At 52.4% G+C, this 19,355-nt stretch overlaps 7 protein-coding genes across 7 annotated transcripts; 1 reads left to right on the forward strand and 6 right to left on the reverse strand.

Annotated features, from left to right (window-relative positions):
* Window positions 1-2,704: 2,704 nt before the first annotated feature.
* KD926_010999 (Zn(II)2Cys6 transcription factor) lies at window positions 2,705-5,036 on the reverse strand (the record flags this gene model as incomplete). Its single annotated transcript, XM_053095973.1, has 4 exons — window positions 2,705-2,862; window positions 2,916-4,517; window positions 4,618-4,658; window positions 4,891-5,036. 4 exons carry the CDS (start codon window positions 5,034-5,036, stop codon window positions 2,705-2,707), a joined length of 1,947 nt encoding a protein of 648 aa, XP_052959807.1.
* Window positions 5,037-5,931: 895 nt separating this feature from the next.
* KD926_011000 (glycoside hydrolase family 43 protein) lies at window positions 5,932-7,089 on the reverse strand (the record flags this gene model as incomplete). The annotated part of the gene is made up of 4 exons (XM_053095974.1): window positions 5,932-6,118; window positions 6,190-6,619; window positions 6,675-6,742; window positions 6,797-7,089. 4 exons carry the CDS (start codon window positions 7,087-7,089, stop codon window positions 5,932-5,934), a joined length of 978 nt encoding a protein of 325 aa, XP_052959808.1.
* A 1,731-nt stretch (window positions 7,090-8,820) lies between these two features.
* KD926_011001 (arabinan endo-1,5-alpha-L-arabinosidase) lies at window positions 8,821-10,000 on the forward strand (the record flags this gene model as incomplete). Its single annotated transcript, XM_053095975.1, has 4 exons — window positions 8,821-9,087; window positions 9,160-9,636; window positions 9,720-9,805; window positions 9,865-10,000. The coding sequence occupies 4 exons, from the start codon at window positions 8,821-8,823 to the stop codon at window positions 9,998-10,000; spliced, it is 966 nt and encodes a 321-aa protein (XP_052959809.1).
* Window positions 10,001-10,145: 145 nt separating this feature from the next.
* KD926_011002 (transcription factor domain-containing protein) lies at window positions 10,146-12,530 on the reverse strand (the record flags this gene model as incomplete). Its single annotated transcript, XM_053095976.1, has 4 exons — window positions 10,146-11,423; window positions 11,483-12,185; window positions 12,243-12,386; window positions 12,442-12,530. The coding sequence occupies 4 exons, from the start codon at window positions 12,528-12,530 to the stop codon at window positions 10,146-10,148; spliced, it is 2,214 nt and encodes a 737-aa protein (XP_052959810.1).
* A 340-nt stretch (window positions 12,531-12,870) lies between these two features.
* Window positions 12,871-15,038, reverse strand: KD926_011003 (putative copper amine oxidase; the record flags this gene model as incomplete). The annotated part of the gene is made up of 4 exons (XM_053095978.1): window positions 12,871-13,006; window positions 13,058-14,028; window positions 14,077-14,653; window positions 14,707-15,038. The coding sequence occupies 4 exons, from the start codon at window positions 15,036-15,038 to the stop codon at window positions 12,871-12,873; spliced, it is 2,016 nt and encodes a 671-aa protein (XP_052959811.1).
* A 559-nt stretch (window positions 15,039-15,597) lies between these two features.
* On the reverse strand, window positions 15,598-16,059 carry KD926_011004 (putative calcineurin-like phosphoesterase; the record flags this gene model as incomplete). Its single annotated transcript, XM_053095979.1, has 1 exon — window positions 15,598-16,059. One exon carries the CDS (start codon window positions 16,057-16,059, stop codon window positions 15,598-15,600), a length of 462 nt encoding a protein of 153 aa, XP_052959812.1.
* Window positions 16,060-17,610: 1,551 nt separating this feature from the next.
* KD926_011005 (histidine phosphatase family protein) lies at window positions 17,611-19,134 on the reverse strand (the record flags this gene model as incomplete). The annotated part of the gene is made up of 3 exons (XM_053095980.1): window positions 17,611-17,767; window positions 17,827-18,722; window positions 18,778-19,134. 3 exons carry the CDS (start codon window positions 19,132-19,134, stop codon window positions 17,611-17,613), a joined length of 1,410 nt encoding a protein of 469 aa, XP_052959813.1.
* Between the last annotated feature and the right edge of the window lie 221 nt (window positions 19,135-19,355).

Genomic DNA, 19,355 nt, shown 5'->3' on the forward strand with positions numbered 1-19,355 from the left:
ATGATAAGTAAGGACAAGAAGAAAAAGACGTACCCAAAGCCACCAAATCCCAACGGACCAAGAGGTAGAAAGCAACTGACGATCGTCGCGCGCGACGGCAGCTTATGAACAGCGAGACGCTGATAGTAAATAACCAAAATCATTATAGCCATAGGAGTGCCCATGCCCCAGAGAATATAGGAGACAAGTAATGTCCCGGTCGCATGGTTTGGATTGGGGAGAATATCGGCGATCTCTGCACCCACCCCGGCCGCAACGATGGTGGCCGCGATAGGAAGAAGCTGCAGGGCGGTGATGCGCTCGAGCGACGTGACGTAACTTTGGGATATACTAGCCCTGTATTAGAACGACTATGAGGTACTGAAGGATAGAGAACAAACAGAATAAACGACAACGACGCCGTCACCGATGCAGCAGCAACGGCATCCACGATCCAAAAGGCCCATGCCACGGTGCGCGTCCAGTCACCCCATATGGGCACGCAGATGAAAACCCACAATTCAATCAGTGTCGCCAAGCCCATGGGACAAGTTGCAAGAAACAGCGAATTGACTGGATCTTGGATCATCACTGCCCATATCTCCGGAAAGAGGGCATATCGCAGGACGGACATGGCGAGGACGGTCGCAAAGAGAATTGTGTTCAAAATGAAGAAAACGATAGCGATATAGTGGAATGCCGTAACATCAAATGGTATAAGATGGAACAAAATGCCAACGATTCCGGTGCCCATCGTGATTGAGAACCATCTGTTCGAGAGAGTCAGACAAGAAGGCGACACAGCCAGAGTCACTTACGATGGGCTGAAATTGCTGATGACTCGTCGCCATCCTGCAGTATATTTGCGGGGTATTTCTGGTTTCTGTTGTTTCGAGGATGCCTTCTTTGCTCGCATTTTGCAATAACGTCTACATGCAAGACAGAAGGTGCAGAACGGAGAACGAGGGTGAAGTCATAGAAGTCTCCATTATTTGCTCGGCCGAGAGGAAGTCGGCGATCTCCGCTACCTACCAAAGAAAAGAACACAACTATAACACCCCCACAAAACAACGATTTTTGCACTGGATCTACCATGCGCCCACAATTCCCGCCACAGGAATGTCAATTCCCGTCGTATATGAGCTTCCGTCGCTCAGCAAATACACATATGCGCCTCCCAGCTCGCGAGGATCCGCCAGTCGTGGCATCCCCCCATAGTACTGCATTTTCAGGTCCCAGTCGGGCGAATGCTCAACATAGTAGGTCATTGCGGTGCGAACGAAGCCCGGAGAGACGCTGTTGACACGAATGCCGTGTTTGCTCCACTCCATGGCGAGCGTATGGCACATATTTCGAACTGTGCTCTCGTTAAAACACCGTCCAGAACTCAGAAAGGGATGGAGGAGACTTACCAGCTGCCTTGGTGGCACCATAGGGAGCAGATGGAGCGGCCTGCATAGTCAGTATCGTGGTATTTGGAAACAGCATAGGGAAGACATACTCGGTTCGGTCTATACGAAGTCATGCTCGAGGTCATAACAATCGACCCTTTGATGCCCAGCTCGATGAACTTGCGGGCGACGATTTGCGCACAGAAATACGCTCCAAACACCTATTTCGCGTTAACCAGTCTTCAACCTAACTCGCTCTGTTCTCCGACTCACATTCAAATTAAACAACTTATCCAACTCAGCGCGATCAAAGTTCAACGCCGGCTGATGCTTCGTCATTCCAGCATTCGCCACCAATCCGTCAATTCTCCCCGTCTCTTCGACGATCTGGTTGATCGCTTTCTCGACGCTCTCTTCCGATGTCACATCGGTCTGAATGTATCGGATATTGGGGCGGCGCTTCTGCAGGGCAAAGAACTCTTCCCCGGGCTCCATGAGGTCAAGCGAGTAGATGATATTCACCGAGTTGGCAAGGCAGACCTCCGCGACCCCGAGACCAATGCCGCGATTGGCTCCCGTGATTGCGATCACCTTGTTCGCCAGCGTGATCTGCCAGGTGAAGTCGGACGAGGGCATCGTGCTGAGAGGAGGTTGTGCGGCGCCGTTGGCTTCGGCGGCTGTCGTGGCGGGCGTTTCGTCTGCGGAGGGAGGCATTGCGACTGTAAATGGGGTTTCTAAATAAATAAATAAGATACAATTGCTCAATTGGAGATAAGAGGAATAAAAATCAGACTTGGCATGAGATAGGAGAAATGGATGTAAGATGATAGACCGGACAGCAAAACCTGGATTGCGGACAACGCAGGCTTCTTGTACTTGACGACAGTTGTCACAACTAACAAGACCGAGAAAACATGGTGACATCAACCCGATAAACAATTCGCATTCGTGCAGTCTGTCCCCGCATCGAAATAACCATCCGATCACGTTCCCGAGTGAAAGTGCCTCGAGTCGAGGCAGTCGGACATCGATCAACTCGGAGGTGCCGATCTAGTGGGTAACAGACCAACAGGCCATGGGGGCGTGCACTATGAATGGGCTAAAGTGTCAGGGACGCACATTTAGGCTCATGGGGCTACTTTCCCTTAGTCTATTCTTAATCACAGGGATCGCTCATAGACCCAAGTGGATTGTGACCTAGTAGTAACGTGCTGAAGTGTGAGACACAATGTCACCTATAAACGAGATTCGCTGATGTGACAATTTCTAAAGCAAATGGGTATCCGTATACAGTATCTGAGCAGCTATTTACACGCGCTACGACCGTGGAGCCATTATCTGTTATCAATAGGCCCCGGCAGGTCGTCCTTCTGAAAGTCCAGCTCCAGATCTCGCCGAAGGGAATTGCTAGGCCACCGGACCCTCTGCTGGAACATGTCCATCAGGTCGAGCAAAATTGTTCGCTCGTGAGGCGTGTGGACGCACATTCCAGCTAGATCGTAGGTTAGTGAGAACGCCTATTATTCCGAGTGGAAAGGAACTCACCTCCGTATAAAGAATTAAGCGACACCAGACAGGCCGCATTATTATCTTCATCTACCGTCTGCGCGATGCCGCAGATCGTACTGACTGAGGCCGTCAAAAGGCGCTGACCCGCACGATAATCGTGTAGCCCCCCTACCGACGGGCGATGCAGCAGGACAAGAATACGCGCCAAACTATGCAATTGCAGTGCGGCCCCATATGATGGGGGGTGCACCCAAATAGGAGGAAAGAGCTTGTCACTAGGTGCGGTCGGCAGCGGTCGGAATTCATTGGGGAGATAATCGAGCCATTCCTGCAGCATGCAGAGCAACTCGCTGCCTCGCTCCAGCCGTTGTTGCAGATCCTTCGACTCGGACTCTTCCTTCGACGCGTAATTGATTGATTGCGCGAGAAGGTAATGCGAGTGACAAGCCATCTCCGCAGGCGTTAATATCGAAAAATGCTTTTTTGGCTTCCAGAAGGTGAAGACACGACGGCGTTCTCGCATGGCCACCCAGGCGTCCTGTCGCAACCAGGCCCACCAGACTGCTTGTCGAATACCGCCGCACTCGCCGTTGTTGTTCTGGTATCGTTGGATCCAGAAGACTCCTTTTAAATGTCGCTCCCAGTCTCGGTTGGAGCCGTCTACCATTTCATACGTGCTGATGAGCAGGGCAGTAGAGATGAGCTCGGGGCTCGACGCGTAGCTGGAGTACTTCATGGCCTTGTTTAAATAGGTAAGGGTTTCGTAGTAATACTGGACTGCTAGATTGCGGTCAATTTCAGAAAGGTTCCAGGCCTCCTTGACGTCGCTGGTCGACGAGCCAGTGTCTCGCGGCATACTGGAAGGGTAGTTGGCATTCCACAGTGAGAGATGCCGGGCGGAGAGGGCCAGAAGCGCCTTCAGTAAGCCGGTATTTCGCAGTGCGAGGTGTGGAACAACCGTGGAGAACTGTAGAGTTGGGTCGAAGAAGTCGAGCCACGAGCTGAGGGTTTTGACAAAGTGGTTGAATATCCGGTACTCTTTGGGTGATAATTGTATCGGAGATGGCGTCGTCCAGCACGAAGGATCATCTGCCACCATGTTCGGTACATCACCGGGTTGTGTTGGCATCAAGCTCCTTTGAATCTCCGGATCGGTTCCGAACGAAGCCGCCTTGAAGCTCTCACGTTGCCGGAGTGTGCGAGGATTAAAGCCGGGATTAAGGTCCGGGAACAACGGCGACGAGGAGAGCGCTGGGGTCGACGGGGTCCGCAATTGGGGTGAAAGATAAAAGTTCTCATCTGCATTGACAGCATCGGTTGCCAACAATTCGAACCAGCTTCTCGGGGCACCCGTGCGGTTGGAGACCGTTGACTCGGTGGCCGGCGAGGGAACATTTTCGTGATTGGGAGCTGTTGAATCGGGCGCAAGCGACGAGCGACCGAGGGGACGTTCATGCGACACAGGCCGTTCCTGCTGGCAGGCATCCACCAGGATCTGTAGGGGCTCATGGACCTGAAGCTGCGGTGTGGTCCTTGGGGGGTCCTCTCGAGGCGTTGACGGCGTTGCGGCAGCAGCATCGATCGAAAGATTGCTTCCAACCCCTGAGTCTGTGTCACCGTAGACGCAGGCGCGTTGACCTTTGGCACAAGGGCCACACTGGGGATGAACCTGAAGAGATCACATATTAATATTTGATTGCCACTCCTGGCGGGTACTGTTTCAGCGCGAGGAGTCGACTTGCCTCGTCGCATTTCACATGCCGCCGTTTGCAGATCAAACTACGACCGCGTTAGCTAGGGCAATCAGGGGCATGCAGGCAATTAATGTCCCTAAGGATTCTCAGACTGACCAGCCAGTTGTGGCGCGCAATCCTCGCCCACGCGATTTCCTAGGCTTACGGATGCCACGTGATGGCGCTGCTGTAACATCGGGCATGGCGCATCCCTTCGCGAATTACCGAGTCGAGGTGACATCCAAAAAAAAAAGATGGAAAATTAGAAGCGTTCGGACGGTCGGGGGATCGCGTCGAGGTTGTCGGTGGAGCCACTAAGTCGGTGGGGGGTTTTCTCTCGCTTTTGGCCTCGTCTCGAGTCACTCTCGTCTCTCTCATTCGTGAGATCGGCCTGCGGTGGGGATCGTGGTCGGTCAGAATGCATTGGAGGCACTAGAATTTACTCCGGAGGACTGCATCTTGAATTTCATACATAGTTAACAATCGGTCATGATCCGATTGACTATTTGATGCAATGAGAGGAGATCCGGTTATTTATATGGTCAATTATTAGGGCTTGTAGTGTATTTTTGCCTATTCCGGACAGCTCCGAACTGTATATATATAATCTTCCTGCCTCCACCACCGAGTTTACGACGATATCTAGAGACCATAGACCTACGATTTGAGTATTGCGAGAGGAGAAACCGGAGAGTTACGATGTAGTATCTCAGTTCAACAAATCCGGTCCCCCATTTTCGTTGTTTTATCCGTCTCGCCATCTCCCAATAGGTAGCTGCTATGTCATTCAAGGCAACTCCCTTTCTCAGCCGGGGGCAGGTAAATTGCGTTAGATTGGGCATTTTGATCCAAAATTGGTTTACTTGGGGTTTTTTAGGGTACACAGTCGGGTGAGTGTATGGAATGAGCTGAATTCGTATGAGGCTTGGAAGAGTTGGCCTTGAGCTATATGAATGACTTTAATTGTCTGTAAAAACCCGGGTGTGGTCGCAAAACATCGAATAAAACAGGGCCCTGGTGCGATAATCCGTGACATCGTGACAGGTTATTGCATCATATCTCTCGATAGAAATATCGGGACATGAATCTAGTTGGGGTTGAAATTGATAGTTACGACGCCTAGCTACTCTTACAGTACTAGTTCTGCATGTCCATGTATACATTTATATTCCGTACTCTACTCTTCCTCATCATCTATATATGAAATACCATTCTATATGACCATAGTCCATTGATATAGACCACTTTGGCTCTTCATCTCCACCGTAACCTAGGGATTCTATTCTTGCCTAGTCAGAACACTTCACGAAGATGTAAATCTATTCCCCCGAAGGGCCCTCCAGAACATCTGACAGCTCTGGGGCCTCTCCCAAACTCGGCGTTCCATCTTCGTTCCACTCCACCTTCAAGGCCATAGTGTAGCGATTGCTATCGCAAGCACCCTCGCTAGCCGAAGTGGCATGGAATACATTCCATATCTCAGAGCCGTCAGGGCTGGTGAAGAATCTTTCCGACATGTCAGTATCCGATACACACGTCCATATACAAACAGAAGATCAGAGAGTAGAAGGACTTACCCATTGTGTCCGGTTCCGTAGTTTCCATTGGCAGACGTGAACAACGGACCAGCCGACTTGGTCCACGAGTCGCTGTCCAGCGGATCGCCAGCACCATCGTACGTCAGGAGAGCGAGCGAGTAGTTGGCGGTCCAGCAATAGGAGGCCGAGTAGGCGACCCAGATCTTTCCGTCATGGTACAGGGGAGCGGCACCCTCGTTGACTGGGGCTTCGACTCGTTCCCAGTCCTCGAGCGGCTGCGAGAGAATGTGCTTCTCGCCGATCGTCGAGGGAGTGTCAAGAGTGGCGATGCAGTTAGACTGGATGCCGTCTTCCATGCAGGACCAAATAAAGTAGTTCTGCGAGTCGACGACGAGGACGGTTCCGTCAATGCCCCATTCGGTAGTGAGCTGACCGAGGTAATCGTATGCGTCCCAGGGATTGGAGCCACCTTTTTAATGTATTAGCAAGTCAATAAACATTAGTTTGGGGAGTACTTTTCATACCCTTCAGGACGTGCGCGCGCTGGTTGTCGAGGGTGTCGGAGCTTCCGGCCGTGTAGTATAGATACCATCTGCATAGGTTAGGACCACTACGGCACTCGACATGGACGGGATCAGGTACTCACGTTCCGTCGATCTGATGAATCTCCGGTGCCCACACACTGCAGCAGCGGTTCGGATTGTCGTCCTTCCACACAACCTTGTTCTCACCTGCCTTCAAGCCCTCCAGAGTCGGAGAGCGAGTAAGTTGAAGATCGGTCCACGTGGTCGTGATTAGGTAGTAATAGCCGTCGACGTAGACAATGAACGGATCACTGCCATTGGGATTCTTTAAGGGATTTGTGAAGGTGTCGGCCAATGCAGACTGCACCAGCAAGGCCGATAGGAAGAACTGCCACAAGGCTCGCAAAGAAAACATGTTTTCGGTGATTGCGCACACACCCGTTCATGTGATAACATCCTATTCGCCAGGGAGACATGAGGCTGTACATATACTCGAGTTCTGTCCCTGAAGATGACGTCGATCGTCAACCGCAATTGGTGGAAAAGTCCATCGTGAAGCTGAGCCGCCACGATGCTTGTCCCTGTGGGGGAAAATGAGGGATATCGTACGAGCCAAGCCCGTGGAGGAGAGGCACCAAGACCAAGTCGGTTAAAATTGCAGGGACAGGGTATTAACCGACTGTGAAGAGTTCAAGTGGACCACATGTCGATGCCTAAAATCAGGGAACCCCCGCAATTTCTCCGCATTTCGAGTGAGTTGTGGATGTGGGGACGAACATTGGCAGTCGCTCTGCAGCCGGGATATTGCCGTATTCAGTGCCGTGGATGAGGCCATGGAAGATGCACCTCGACGATGAGAATGTGAGCGATGCCCTTTGCCTCTTGGACAGGCTTTCAGAAAAGGCCTTAGGGCACACACACTCCGACGATAGCCACCTATTTTAAGAAATGGGTGAAACACACACTAGCCAACTCTGTCACCGCGCTATTAGCAGCGGTTTCACTCTTTGGTTTCCGCCAACGATCCACCAGCCAGGCAGACCTTCTGGCGCGCCCAGCGCACCGCTAAGACTCTGGAATTATCTCACCCCATCTCCTTTTTTTTTTCTCCGTGTCGGATCTGGCTGACAGGGACCTGTGTCAGCCACACCAAGCTAATATCACCCTTGTCCCAGCCTCATTTAATACCCATGCCTTGGAGTATTTGTAGGGGGATACTTTCGAGAGAGAACTCATCCCGTGTACTCCGTAGAAATGTCGTCATGGGATAAGATGTGATCAACGGTGTTCTCGCGAATCATCGCTGATCCCAAGTGGAGTCCCGGCGACTTAGGCCACATTATGGCGCTGATCAGAAGAGCACCTGCATTTTTATCTTCGGGGCTCGGACGGTGCTCCGTTTCTGCAATTTCCCCTCATATGACTATGGCTTCGTATAGGAATTCTCTTTTCCCTTGTCGAAAACATTCTTTGTCTTTTGAGGCCAGTAGAAACGAGTCATGGCCAAGTGGCTTGTCGGAACACTTGAAACAGCGGCAACTCCTGTCAAAGAGAGAAACATACCCACAATAACCTGTCACAGGAGCTGCTTCACGGCACACCAAAAGGGAGAAAAGACCCATCATAGCCAAAGAGCCCTCTTCGGTGCAGTGTAAAGTGTAGACAGATGTGATAGCAGGCACCATGAAATCTGACAGCAGCACCCCTCAGACCTGCTCTCAATTGCACCAGAGTGGCCCTTCCTCCACCTGATGAGACATATTATCCCCTCTCGTAACTCGTTTAGACTCCAGTCTTATTTTCACAGCGCTATAATCCCCTCCACTATTCAAACCGCCGAGCGCGCGGTTAGTCCCAACCTATCAAGGCTATGTAACCTCGCATAAATCATATGCTAGTTCCACAAGAGAAAGTATCTCCACCGGAAACGCCAGGTCCAAAACCCAGGAATGCCAAATCTCCATTCGTCAGCCACCATAAACTGCCGGACAGGGGTAGCTTATTCCACAAATGGCATTTTCAAGGCTGAGGCACGTCCCTCCGAGGTGCGGACCGAATGACATGTATAAGTAGACCGAGGGGACGATTGACAGAAAAAAAAGATTTCCCGGTTGAAACCAGATCTGTCTCATCTTCCTTTCTTACCATGTTCTCTTCTTTGTCATTTCTCTCCGTTTTTCTGCTCTCTGCTCTGGTCCATGGCTATGCCAACCCCGGGGCCTGTTCCGGGGCCTGCAATATCCATGACCCGGGCTTGATCCAACGAGAGTCAGACGGGAAATACTTCCGTTTTTCTACCGGAAACAAGATCTCGTATGCCTCTGCCTCGTCGATTGAGGGACCCTGGACGGCGCTGGGCTCTGTGCTCCCTGATGGTTCTTCCATTGACCTTGATGGAAAGAATGACCTCTGGGTATGTCTCCTACACTTCCCCCTATCCCAGCCACTAGACCCAACCCAACCCTGACTTCTCTCTCGTCAACAGGCCCCCGACATCCAAAAGGTCGGCAGCTCCTACAACCTCTACTACTCCGTCTCGACCTTCGGGTCCCAGAACTCCGCCATCGGTCTCGCAACCTCCTCGTCCATGGACGCAGGAACCTGGACCGACCACGGCTCCACCGGAGTCCGCTCAGACTCGTCCAAGAACTACAACGCCATCGACGCCAACCTCTTCAACGACGGTGGCACCTACTACATGAACTTCGGCTCCTTCTGGGGCGACCTATACCAGGCACCGTTCAACTCTGCCGCAACGAAGGTGTCCTCCTCGTCGTACAACATCGCGTACGACCCGGCCGGCAGCCACGAAGTCGAGGCGGCATATCTGTACAAGAACGGCAACTACTACTACCTGTTCTTCTCCACTGGAAAGTGCTGTGGATATGACACCAGCCGGCCGGCCGCGGGTGCGGAGTATAAGATCAAGGTGTGTCGCTCGAGCAGTGCAACGGGCAACTTTGTGAGTTTTCCCCTCTTCTTCGCTCAGCGCATGCCTCACTTGGTGTGCTGCTCTACATGAAACACATCTAATTGGTATAACAGGTCGATAAAACCGGTAAAGCATGCACCAACGGCGGCGGAACCGTGGTTCTGGAAAGCCACGGAAATGTGTACGGACCTGGCGGACAGTACGTTTGCCTTCCTTACTCCAATTCTTCCAAGAGCTTTGTCTAACATGTTCATCTAGGGGCGTCTTCACCGACTCCAAGAACGGCCCTGTTCTCTACTACCACTACGTGGACACCACCATTGGCTACGGAGATGGGCAGAAGTTGTTCGGCTGGAACAAGATCGACTTCTCCAGCGGATGGCCTGTTGTGTAATTTCTTTAACCTTGTTTCGTTCTGATTCTAGTAAATAATTTTGAAAGGTATTAGTTAGGCTTCAATTCATGCAGATATTCCGTCAATTCAGTATGGACAAAGAGGTATAGTTTGGTATAGGCTGATATTTTAATGATATGTTCGTTCAAAGTAATCCAGCCATGACCCTCGTCAAGGCTTCATCCTCCGCATGAAACGCGTCGAGTCCTTCGCCGCCTGTCTCGGCGACCAGATCCTCGTGTCCTCCAGCTCTAGGATCGAAGTATAGTCCACCTGCCATTTCGAAGAAGCTAGTCAAGTCCTCGCAGGTAGTATCCTGTCGAGTCGAGTGATCCGGGGCTGTCGGCTGAAGCGAAAAAGACCACATAGAAGGGAACTGCGGAGTGGATGTCCTAGACGCTGGAGGTTGGCGGTGTTGGGGCTGGGAAGTAGGAGTGTCAAACGGCGACACCATCGTCAGGGGCGTAGAGTCAACATTCCTCTGACTTATGTGAGACTCTCGTCGATTGGCATGATTCTGGGTTCTTCGCGCCGACTGTCCCGGCAGATTCAACCGGATCACTTTTAGGCTGCGAATAATTTTCTGCAGGCGTCGTGAGGTGCGTGCTCTCGTCGACGACTTCCTCACCATATCGACCGCGGCGTAGAATTCGGGCCGACAGACCTGGCTGAATCTCGAGGGAGAATGCAAAACGGCTAGGAAAAGCGCGGCCAACGCAGAGATCAGGAAATAGTTAAACGGCTCCGGGCGCTGGAAGTAGATGTCCGAGACGCGAGAAAATAAATCGAGCATATGAATTGAACTTTTGGCTGTCTCAACAGCAGTGGTAGCACCAGAGACGTTCGTTTCGATACTCTCGTTCGTGAGAAGATTTTGTCGGTAGACGAGGATACGCAGCTGATTGGCCTGCAGCGCCAGCAAGACTTGAAGCATCATCATATTATCCGCCTGCGGATCGGTATCTGATATGCGCTGCGATGGATCGAAACGCAACTCTCGGGGGATGGACTGAATCCATTGCTGGACTTGGAAGTCGAGATAGGAGCAGTAATCCGAGGTCGCAGAGCGAGGACGACTGCGCCAGCCAACCACCAAACCCCAGATCTTAGTGCTCAGTCGAGCGTAGGTGATCATGCAAGTGAGATAGGGAGTCGAAGTCCCTGGTTCCGGCAGGTTAGTATCCATGTCCGAGTCCTGAATGGCAAACGGTAAACCGGTGCCGAACGACCATTTGCGGTCCAGCACGTAGATACACCAGAATAGCCGACTCGCCCACGTCCATTGCAGCTCGCCGGGGAATACACCCCCGGTTTGCAACCAAGTCTCTTGACAATGTAGACCAAGTTGCATAGAGCCCCGAACAGCCATGCCAATGAGACGCCAGGAGATGACCTCGTCATCGCGATACGAGTGAAAGATAGACTAGATCAAGTGTCAGCACGGCTATACTCGTTGAGCTTTATCCGTTGCAATCCACCAACCAGTAACGTCAAAATCAATAATTCCTTCATATCGACCTCTGCAATCTTCACTCGAGTCGCAAACCGATCCTCCACACTGTCAGCCAGGAACGCCGCTCTCTCGCTGCGTCCATGCGACTCTGCCAACAACGCCGTCGCCAGAATGACTTTCAGCACCTCGACATCGCGCGCAAAGAACCAGTCCTGATCCATCGTCACCGGAGAGGTCGGCCCGGGGCGTCCCTCGGTTCGATAGTACTCGGCGACATAAACGCGCACGCTATCAAGATCGACGCACGGATACATCAAGCCAACCGTATTCTCATACACCGTGACCAGGCGCAAGGCCTCCGTCAGGCCCAAACACCCCAACGAATCAGCCGACATGGCCTCCGTATCAGACGGCGGAGCAGGGCTCGCCGCAGCCGTAGATGCCAGCTCATCGCCATCACTATCGTCCACGGATTTCTGACGGGCTGTGAGTCCAAACTCCGCGCTTGTCGGCCCCACGTAAGAAGGCGATTGAGGCCGATTCATAATGCGCTGTAAACCCGCATTATTTGAGGACGAGGAAACAGTTGACCCGGATGTCGGAATGGCGCTGGGGGCAGTACTCCCAGCGGCAGAGGACGATTCAATGTGCCGCACTCGCGCCGCCATGGCGCGCATTTCCCGGTGCAGAGACTGGATTTGAGAATCGACAGAGCGGAACAGAGTACTCAAACTGATACACAAGCATAAGCTACCAAGTAGATAAATTAGACTCGACGAGACGACATACCCGTCATTTTTCTCCTCTACCGGATAGGCAACATGGTTCGCCGCGTGAGCATTGCCCGTATAAATGCACTCCACGTCATCGCGCGCACAGCGCGTACAAACCGCGTCGCCGCTACACTTGAGTTTCCGGCGCTTGCATTCATTACTACACTCGGATTAGTATGGCACAGCCCCATGATCAAACGAGCAAAAGAACCCACCATGCTACTTGGGTGTATTTAGCCCGTTTCTTACTCCGAGGCGGTTCCGGGGTACCATCGCCACTTCGTTTGGGAGACAGTGTGTCCATGCCGGACAGGCTATTGCGCAACCTCTTCGGAAAGGGGAGGAATAGTCAGGGGAGTTGATTAGGTTCTGGCTGGTCTGCGTTCCGAGCAATCTGAGCAGGCAGAGCGTGAAAATGAGAGAGTTGAGGAAGCAAATCCTGCGTTCCGAGCCTCCGAGGCGGAATGCGGAATTCGACCGACGCTTATCTTATCATCCCTTAGGTATCTTATCATTTGCTATCTTATCTCGACAGATAATCATCGAGTCTACCTCTATGCATTTACATCATGCCCAAAATCAAAACAATGTACATATGATCGTAATTCATAGCCGGGAGGCCATATCCTGATTCCAGGCCACTCCTAGATATGTGCCGGCCGGCAGCAATCTCCGCCCACGACAACCGAGCTACCGTTCTTATCCGAGGGAACGTCCAGCGCTGGGTTGGCCGTGAAGAAGTCGGATGGTCGGATCATCAGCTGGAATGTTTCGACGGGCCTAAAAGATGTCAGTATACGGGGATTGAAGATCCACTGGAAGAAGTCTTACATCACCGGCCAGTCCTCAACTCGAGGATTATGCGTAATTCCAAAGCAGCTCCATACCACAACGTCCGTGTCGGCGACAGTGTCCCCACGTCGCACCGCGTCAGCAACCCCGTCGACCTCCTGTTGACTCTGCAAAGTATACCGCCCGCCAGCATAAAGCTCACCATCGCGGTATTTCGTCACCCAGACATGGTGCTGTGCGAATTGTGCGCGCTTCGCTTGGACCGAGTTGGGGTCAGCCAGCAACTTCTGGGTCGCCAAGGGGATGAATTTGTATGCAACAGGCTTCCCGCTGATCGGGTTCGTGCGGTGAGGGTTGATGATTTTGACCGTTCGGTTCAGATCCGGGGCAGCGTCTAGCCAGCCAGCCCGCTCGATGGTCTGATTCGTCACCTGGTAGAAGTTGCCGTTAGGGTTGGTAACCTCGTTCATGGGCACCGGGTGCGATTCTTCAACGACAACCGAGTTGTCCGACCCGTCGACGGCAGGGTCCATGCGAACGCAGAAGATATGCTGGTGGTTTTGAGCCAGGACACCTCCGCTGACGACGTTGCCGTAATCACTGGTCTTGCCGGCGTCGATGTTGACCACGTTGAGGATGCCCGTAGCGCGGGACTCAACAGTAATGCCACCCGCCTGATCAAACTTGTAGGCAAAGATGTATTCGTAGTTTGCCAAGGTGATGATGAACTGCACCACCAGCTCCCGGTTGCGGGTCACCACCGCTCGTCCAGTGCGCCAGTTGGAGTGTTTCCAGCCAATGCCACCGTCCTGTTCGTGCAGGCAGATGGCATTGGGCAGCTTCTTAGCGGAGCCATTTGGCTCGGTAAGTACTGCGTCGAAGTATTTAATCACGCCCAGGCAATCGCAGCCAATGGACAGGTTGTTGGCCATGTTTCCGCCACCGCCGTCACCGAAATCGAATGCCTGCTTGCGGTGGAATGGAGGACGAGGGTCGGCATAGGGAACAGTCTGAGGCTGTTAGTGAGCGATGCAACGAAGCGCGCGGGACACTCTCACCATTTCGCTAATCGCCAGTCGATACATGATGCTGCGTCCATCGTACCAAACATCATGAATAGTAGCTCCCTCGCGAGGGTTAAATGCAACGCGGAAACGCCACTTCTGCCATTCGACCAGAGACTCGTTGGTAATGCGGAAGGACGGCCCCTCCGGCTGCACCAGGTTCAATGGTTTCAGATCCTTGCGCGTGCCCTCAGGCAGCAACTCCGGGACGTAGTCTGAGCCCTTGCAATGGCCGATAATGTCGCGCTTAAAGGTTTGGTCACGTAGGCCCTCTCCTTTACCTCCAGTGGCAGGACGATCAACTCGAATAATTTGTTGGGTGTGAGCATCCATGACGGGAATGAGAGGTAGTGGGTAGGAGTAGAAGTTGGCATCGGCATTGTTCTTGGTTTTGTCGCGCGCAAAGCAGAGACCCTGGAAGTATCGGCGGTTTTCCTCGACTTGGTCCAGTCCACCGTATGGCCACGGTTCGATCACTACTTCGAAGCCTTCGGGGAGATCGAATTCAGCAAGAGCTTGCTTGAACAGAGGGGAGGCAAAGCAACGGTCGACAAGCACATCAAATTCGCTCCTGTGACGATATTAGCAAGCCATACTAGGCTCGAAAGGGTCCAGTTAACATACACTGTCAGAGCTGCATGATGCTGTTTTCCAATAACCTGATGCTTGACCCGCTTACGCGATCCTACATCCACGGCGGACTCCTGGTACAAAGGAATTCGATCGGAGCCGATGACATCGTACTGACACAGGGCCATACGAGGGGGATGAGGCGTGGTCGGACTCAACCGTCCGGCATGTTCCAACGCCAGGAAGTCGCGCAGCTGAGCCTTGGGGGGCTCTAAGAGGTAGATCTCACGGAAATCGATGACACTATCGGGGTGAGAGGCAACGACCACATCGCGGGCGATGTTGGTCTCCTCCTCTGAGAGAATAGCGAGCGGATGGGGAGCCATGGTTGAGGGTAGGTGGAATGGGGGTTTTCTCCGCCGCAAGGGAGAGCGAGAGCAGGACCAACTTTATGTAGGCGGACGTGGGCGATACTTTTTCCCGATTAGGAGAGTCCAGGCGACGAGAAGCACTCGGAAGGTCGGAAGGATCCGGCGGCGGAATGCGTTCCGTCGCTGCAGACAGTCACAGCTGCATCACTCGCTGCACGTCGAAGGATGCCTTGGAAGGATCACGGATCCCAGGCAGCACATAACCCCGCTGATTGCTGACGACCCTGGTCCTGTCGTGTTGGAATTCCGTGGAATAATGTGTATGCCCAAACACCCACGTATCGGCCCCAGCCGACAGTGCGGGGAGAATATCCGTCCCAAAGGCACAACTCTACGCACTGCCTTCATGCTGGGGATTCGACGTTCCTCGCGTCAACGGAGCGTGGTGGGTTACGACCAGGACGGTTCGTCTCTCGTTTGACGCTGCCCTTTCATTCTGCCGTTGTTTAGCCTCCACCTCTTCTATTAGCCAAGCGTGATCGGATTTGTGCTGTGCATTATGGTCTTCCACCGTTCATCCTTCAATCATCTGAAAGTCCTTGAACTTTGCCTGCACGATATCCTTTGTGTGATCTGGTACTGCGGACCATAATGTATATCCTAGAATCGAGAGACGAGTTCCCGAGATATCGTATCGTTTCCGATGAAGGAGCACAAGCCGACCGTTCATCCCGGAGTCGCGTTCGAGTTGCTTGGATTTTTCCAACCCCGCTGCAAAAGTGCTGTTGTAGAATTCATGATTACCGAGAATCAGAAAGACCAACTCAAACCGGATGGTCAGCTCTCGGATGAAGTCTCGGTACGCATGGTAGTCCGTCAAACGCCCGACGTCACCGGCGAGGATGAGGTATTTGGCGCGCGCGGGGATCTCGAGGGAGGAATACTGTTGGTTGATCTCAAGATGCAAGTCTGAAATAACCTGAAAAGCCGTTGATTCAGAGGAATTGCTGGAGAGGGGCCACAGTTTTCGAAACATCTTACCAACGCGAGAAGGTGAGGATTGAGAGAAGCAACACGCGTCGGGGCGAGAGCTCCCCCACGTGTTTCTCTGTTTAGCGGGTTTGCATCGACTTTGGGGCTTCATTCTTTGACGCAAAAATTAAAACACAGAATATGATAAACAGTTGATCAGAATAATAAGTCAGCTTGAAAGCTCGACGTGAAAATAATTCAGTTACATATATCTAGGTGCTGCGAAGATCTACGAAGTACTCGAGACACCATGGGTAAAGGCGCTTTAGCTGCTCAGCATAAACGATATATAAGATGAAGAAAGTGATAAGCCAAAGGACCATGGGATTAATAACCCCCGGTTCTTTTGCACTACTTTCCGGTATATACTTATGTTCGAGACCCTCCCAGCTAATCAACCTAGCGATTTTACATGAAATAGGTTTCCGTATTTGCTTTATCCTTGTCGTAACTAGGCTAGATATTGTAAGCTGATAAAGTGTAGTGAGAGGGGAGTAATCACTATAAGTGTTGTCGATCATAGTAACAGACAGCTATACATCAGGTAGGTACCGAGGGATTTATGTCAGTTTCATAAACGTTGTCCGAGGAGGTAGACCACTTCTCTGGAATCCGAAGAAAAATAAAATGTGCTGTGTATTATTTATCTGTTTTTGTTTCAATAGAGGCACTCAGGTCTTAACGTCGTAGAGGCATGTCAATCATGTCCGAAGATAGTACACATCGCTGGTGGTTTGTTAGGTAGATATACCAACACCCTGACCCGTATCCCAAGCTCCCAGAACCCGTTAAGAGAATATACCACGGTCCCCGGTCGCCCTAAACCATTATCCCTCGTTAAATGTTCACCTTATAATAATCTTCAGGACTAGGATCCCCTCCACCCAAACCCTCCGGGATATGCAAACCTGGACGACGATCCCGATCATCTGCTGTGCGCCGCACCATCTGACCTCGTAACGCGGATGACAACCGCAGATGACTGGATAGCCCTACCCAAACACCGAGGGCCATATAACTAGGTAGATAGGTCTCTCAACCCAGATTTTGGGACTGAGCTAGCTATCCAAGAAACATACAGATTACCACATCCATCATGAAACCGGTTTACTTGATAGTCCTGTCCCTCCCGTTCATATCGGGCTTCATGCAAGATCATCGCAAAACTACCTGTATGGATCCCATATTCTGAATTCAATAACGACAAAAGAAAAAGGAGAGGTGACTAACAAACGCAGCGAGAGCGACATCGGCTCGAAAAGACCCCGCCGTGCATGCACTAAATATGGACCAGAGTGTTCTCGGAGCCGACGATAACCGTATGTCCTTCCCTTTTCACTCCGACAGTCCCACAGAAGGCATCTACTTAACCACGCTGCCTAGGATGCTATACGTGCTCGTCGCCCTGTTCGCGAGCCGTCTGCTGCCACGGAGACTATCCGCAGTGTTGTTCTGACGGGGTGTATTGCTACTGTTGCGCGGATTGATTTTCGTTTTGATTTGTGTGGATGAAGTGTACATTGGGTGAAGTGTACATAGAATACTGTACGGATTGCTATGCATTACACATGGAGATAATATCCTCCGGCACAAGCGGTCGCAGAATATCCAGCAGCTTGGAAAGCGGGATCCAATCTAAGGTGCCGTGGATGGTTTTCACGGCGTGTCCGCTATACAGGACCCGGACATAGAGATCGGATGTCGATGTTTCCCTACTGATGATTAGAATAATGAACGAAAGACAAGCTAGAGTAAAACAAGAACAACATACCAAACCTCGATAGCTATATTAGACGCCATCCCAGGCCACCTGAGCGCCTTGATGCCCAACGCGCCCAGCACCGGACCAATGTCGCCGTCGTGAAGGAAGGTATGACTGTACACCACGTCCGACCGACCGTTCTGCACGGCCTCGAGCTTTTTCACGACCTCGCCGATGAAAAGGCCTTGCACGAGCTGGATATACCGTGTCGCGTCGTCATTGTACCGCCACCAGTAATTCCACTCCCAGTCGCCCGCGCGAAACACCTCGTGCGCTTCGTCAGTCGTCACGCAATTCGATCCGTTTTTCTGACAGGGGAGCTCGTAGCCGTTGCATAACCGCGCCTGGAAGTTATCCGCGAAGTGGTCGAACGTGGACATCCAGCTGGACTCGTTGGCGTCAAAGGCCGTGGCGAGACGGTCGCGGAGGGAGGCAGTCACGCTTAAATGCTCGTTCCAGGCGGACGTCGACTGGATGGACGAGAGAAGGGAATCGCGCGCCGAGCAGGGGAAGCCGCGGTCGAGCGTGTCGATGCCCGAGGCCTGCTGGCGGAGAGCGATAGGTCCCTTGTGGTCGGGCCAGATGCCGCGGAGGACTCCGCCGGCCGAACTCTGCGTGAGCGCGGAGGAAGTAGAGCGCAGCCAGACCTTTTTGCGGTCTGGAGAGGACGGGATCAAGTCGAGCTGGTCACCATAGACAGCGTGGAGGTCCCGACCGTGCTGATAGCCGTCGAGAAGACCGCCAAAGGTGAGCTGAGGGTACTGGCATGAACCGTTGACATATGAGGCCAGGAAGGGATTGGCCGGGTCCGAGTAGGCCTGGCTGTAGACCAACGCGGGCGACTCGCCTTGCACTGGTGCGGCGTACAGATGAGGGTGAATGTTGTCGCAGTTGAAGGGTTTATTCTGCAAAAGTTAGGGTCCACTTGATAAGCGACCAGCGATGGGATAGAGGACGCACTTCTCCGCCGGGAAGAATGTTGTACGGCGTGCGGCGTTGATGACGCTGCATGTACTCCAAGTAGACTAACCGCCCCGAGACGGAGTTATTGGCGATCGGAGGTGGAAGTGCATACGTCTCTGCGCGGGGATGAGGCATCGAACAGTAATTGTAGACATCGTCGCGCGAGGGAGGACTGGGTTGGCCAGCAGGCGCGGCGTAGATGGCCCCGTACGGGCCCAGGGATGCGTCGGTGATGTACGTCGTGTGGTTGAGGGGCGGATAAAAGGAATCGCGACCGAGAGCCGGAGTCCCGGTGGACAGGATGGCGAGGACAAGAGAGAACATGTCTACAAGGCCTTGGTAGATTGAGGCCATAGCGAGCCTGTCTGGTTTTAAGAAAGGAAGAAAGGGGGTCTTGAAGAACAAGGCAGAGAAACTAGCGATAGATCGCCGCCACTGGATCTGGTAACCCGGCGCACGTGGGTTGCAGCCGCTCGGTGATTTGGAATGTGAATGGAAATTTCCATTAAGCGAAATTATGTCTTCATATGTATTAATATGATGGATATTAAATAGCCGAGATATATGACAGTTTC

Source organism: Aspergillus affinis (genome assembly GCF_023601865.1).
Source record: "Aspergillus affinis strain CMG 70 chromosome Unknown NODE_8_length_531634_cov_87_933514, whole genome shotgun sequence".
Classification (NCBI taxonomy): Eukaryota; Fungi; Ascomycota; class Eurotiomycetes; order Eurotiales; family Aspergillaceae; genus Aspergillus; species Aspergillus affinis.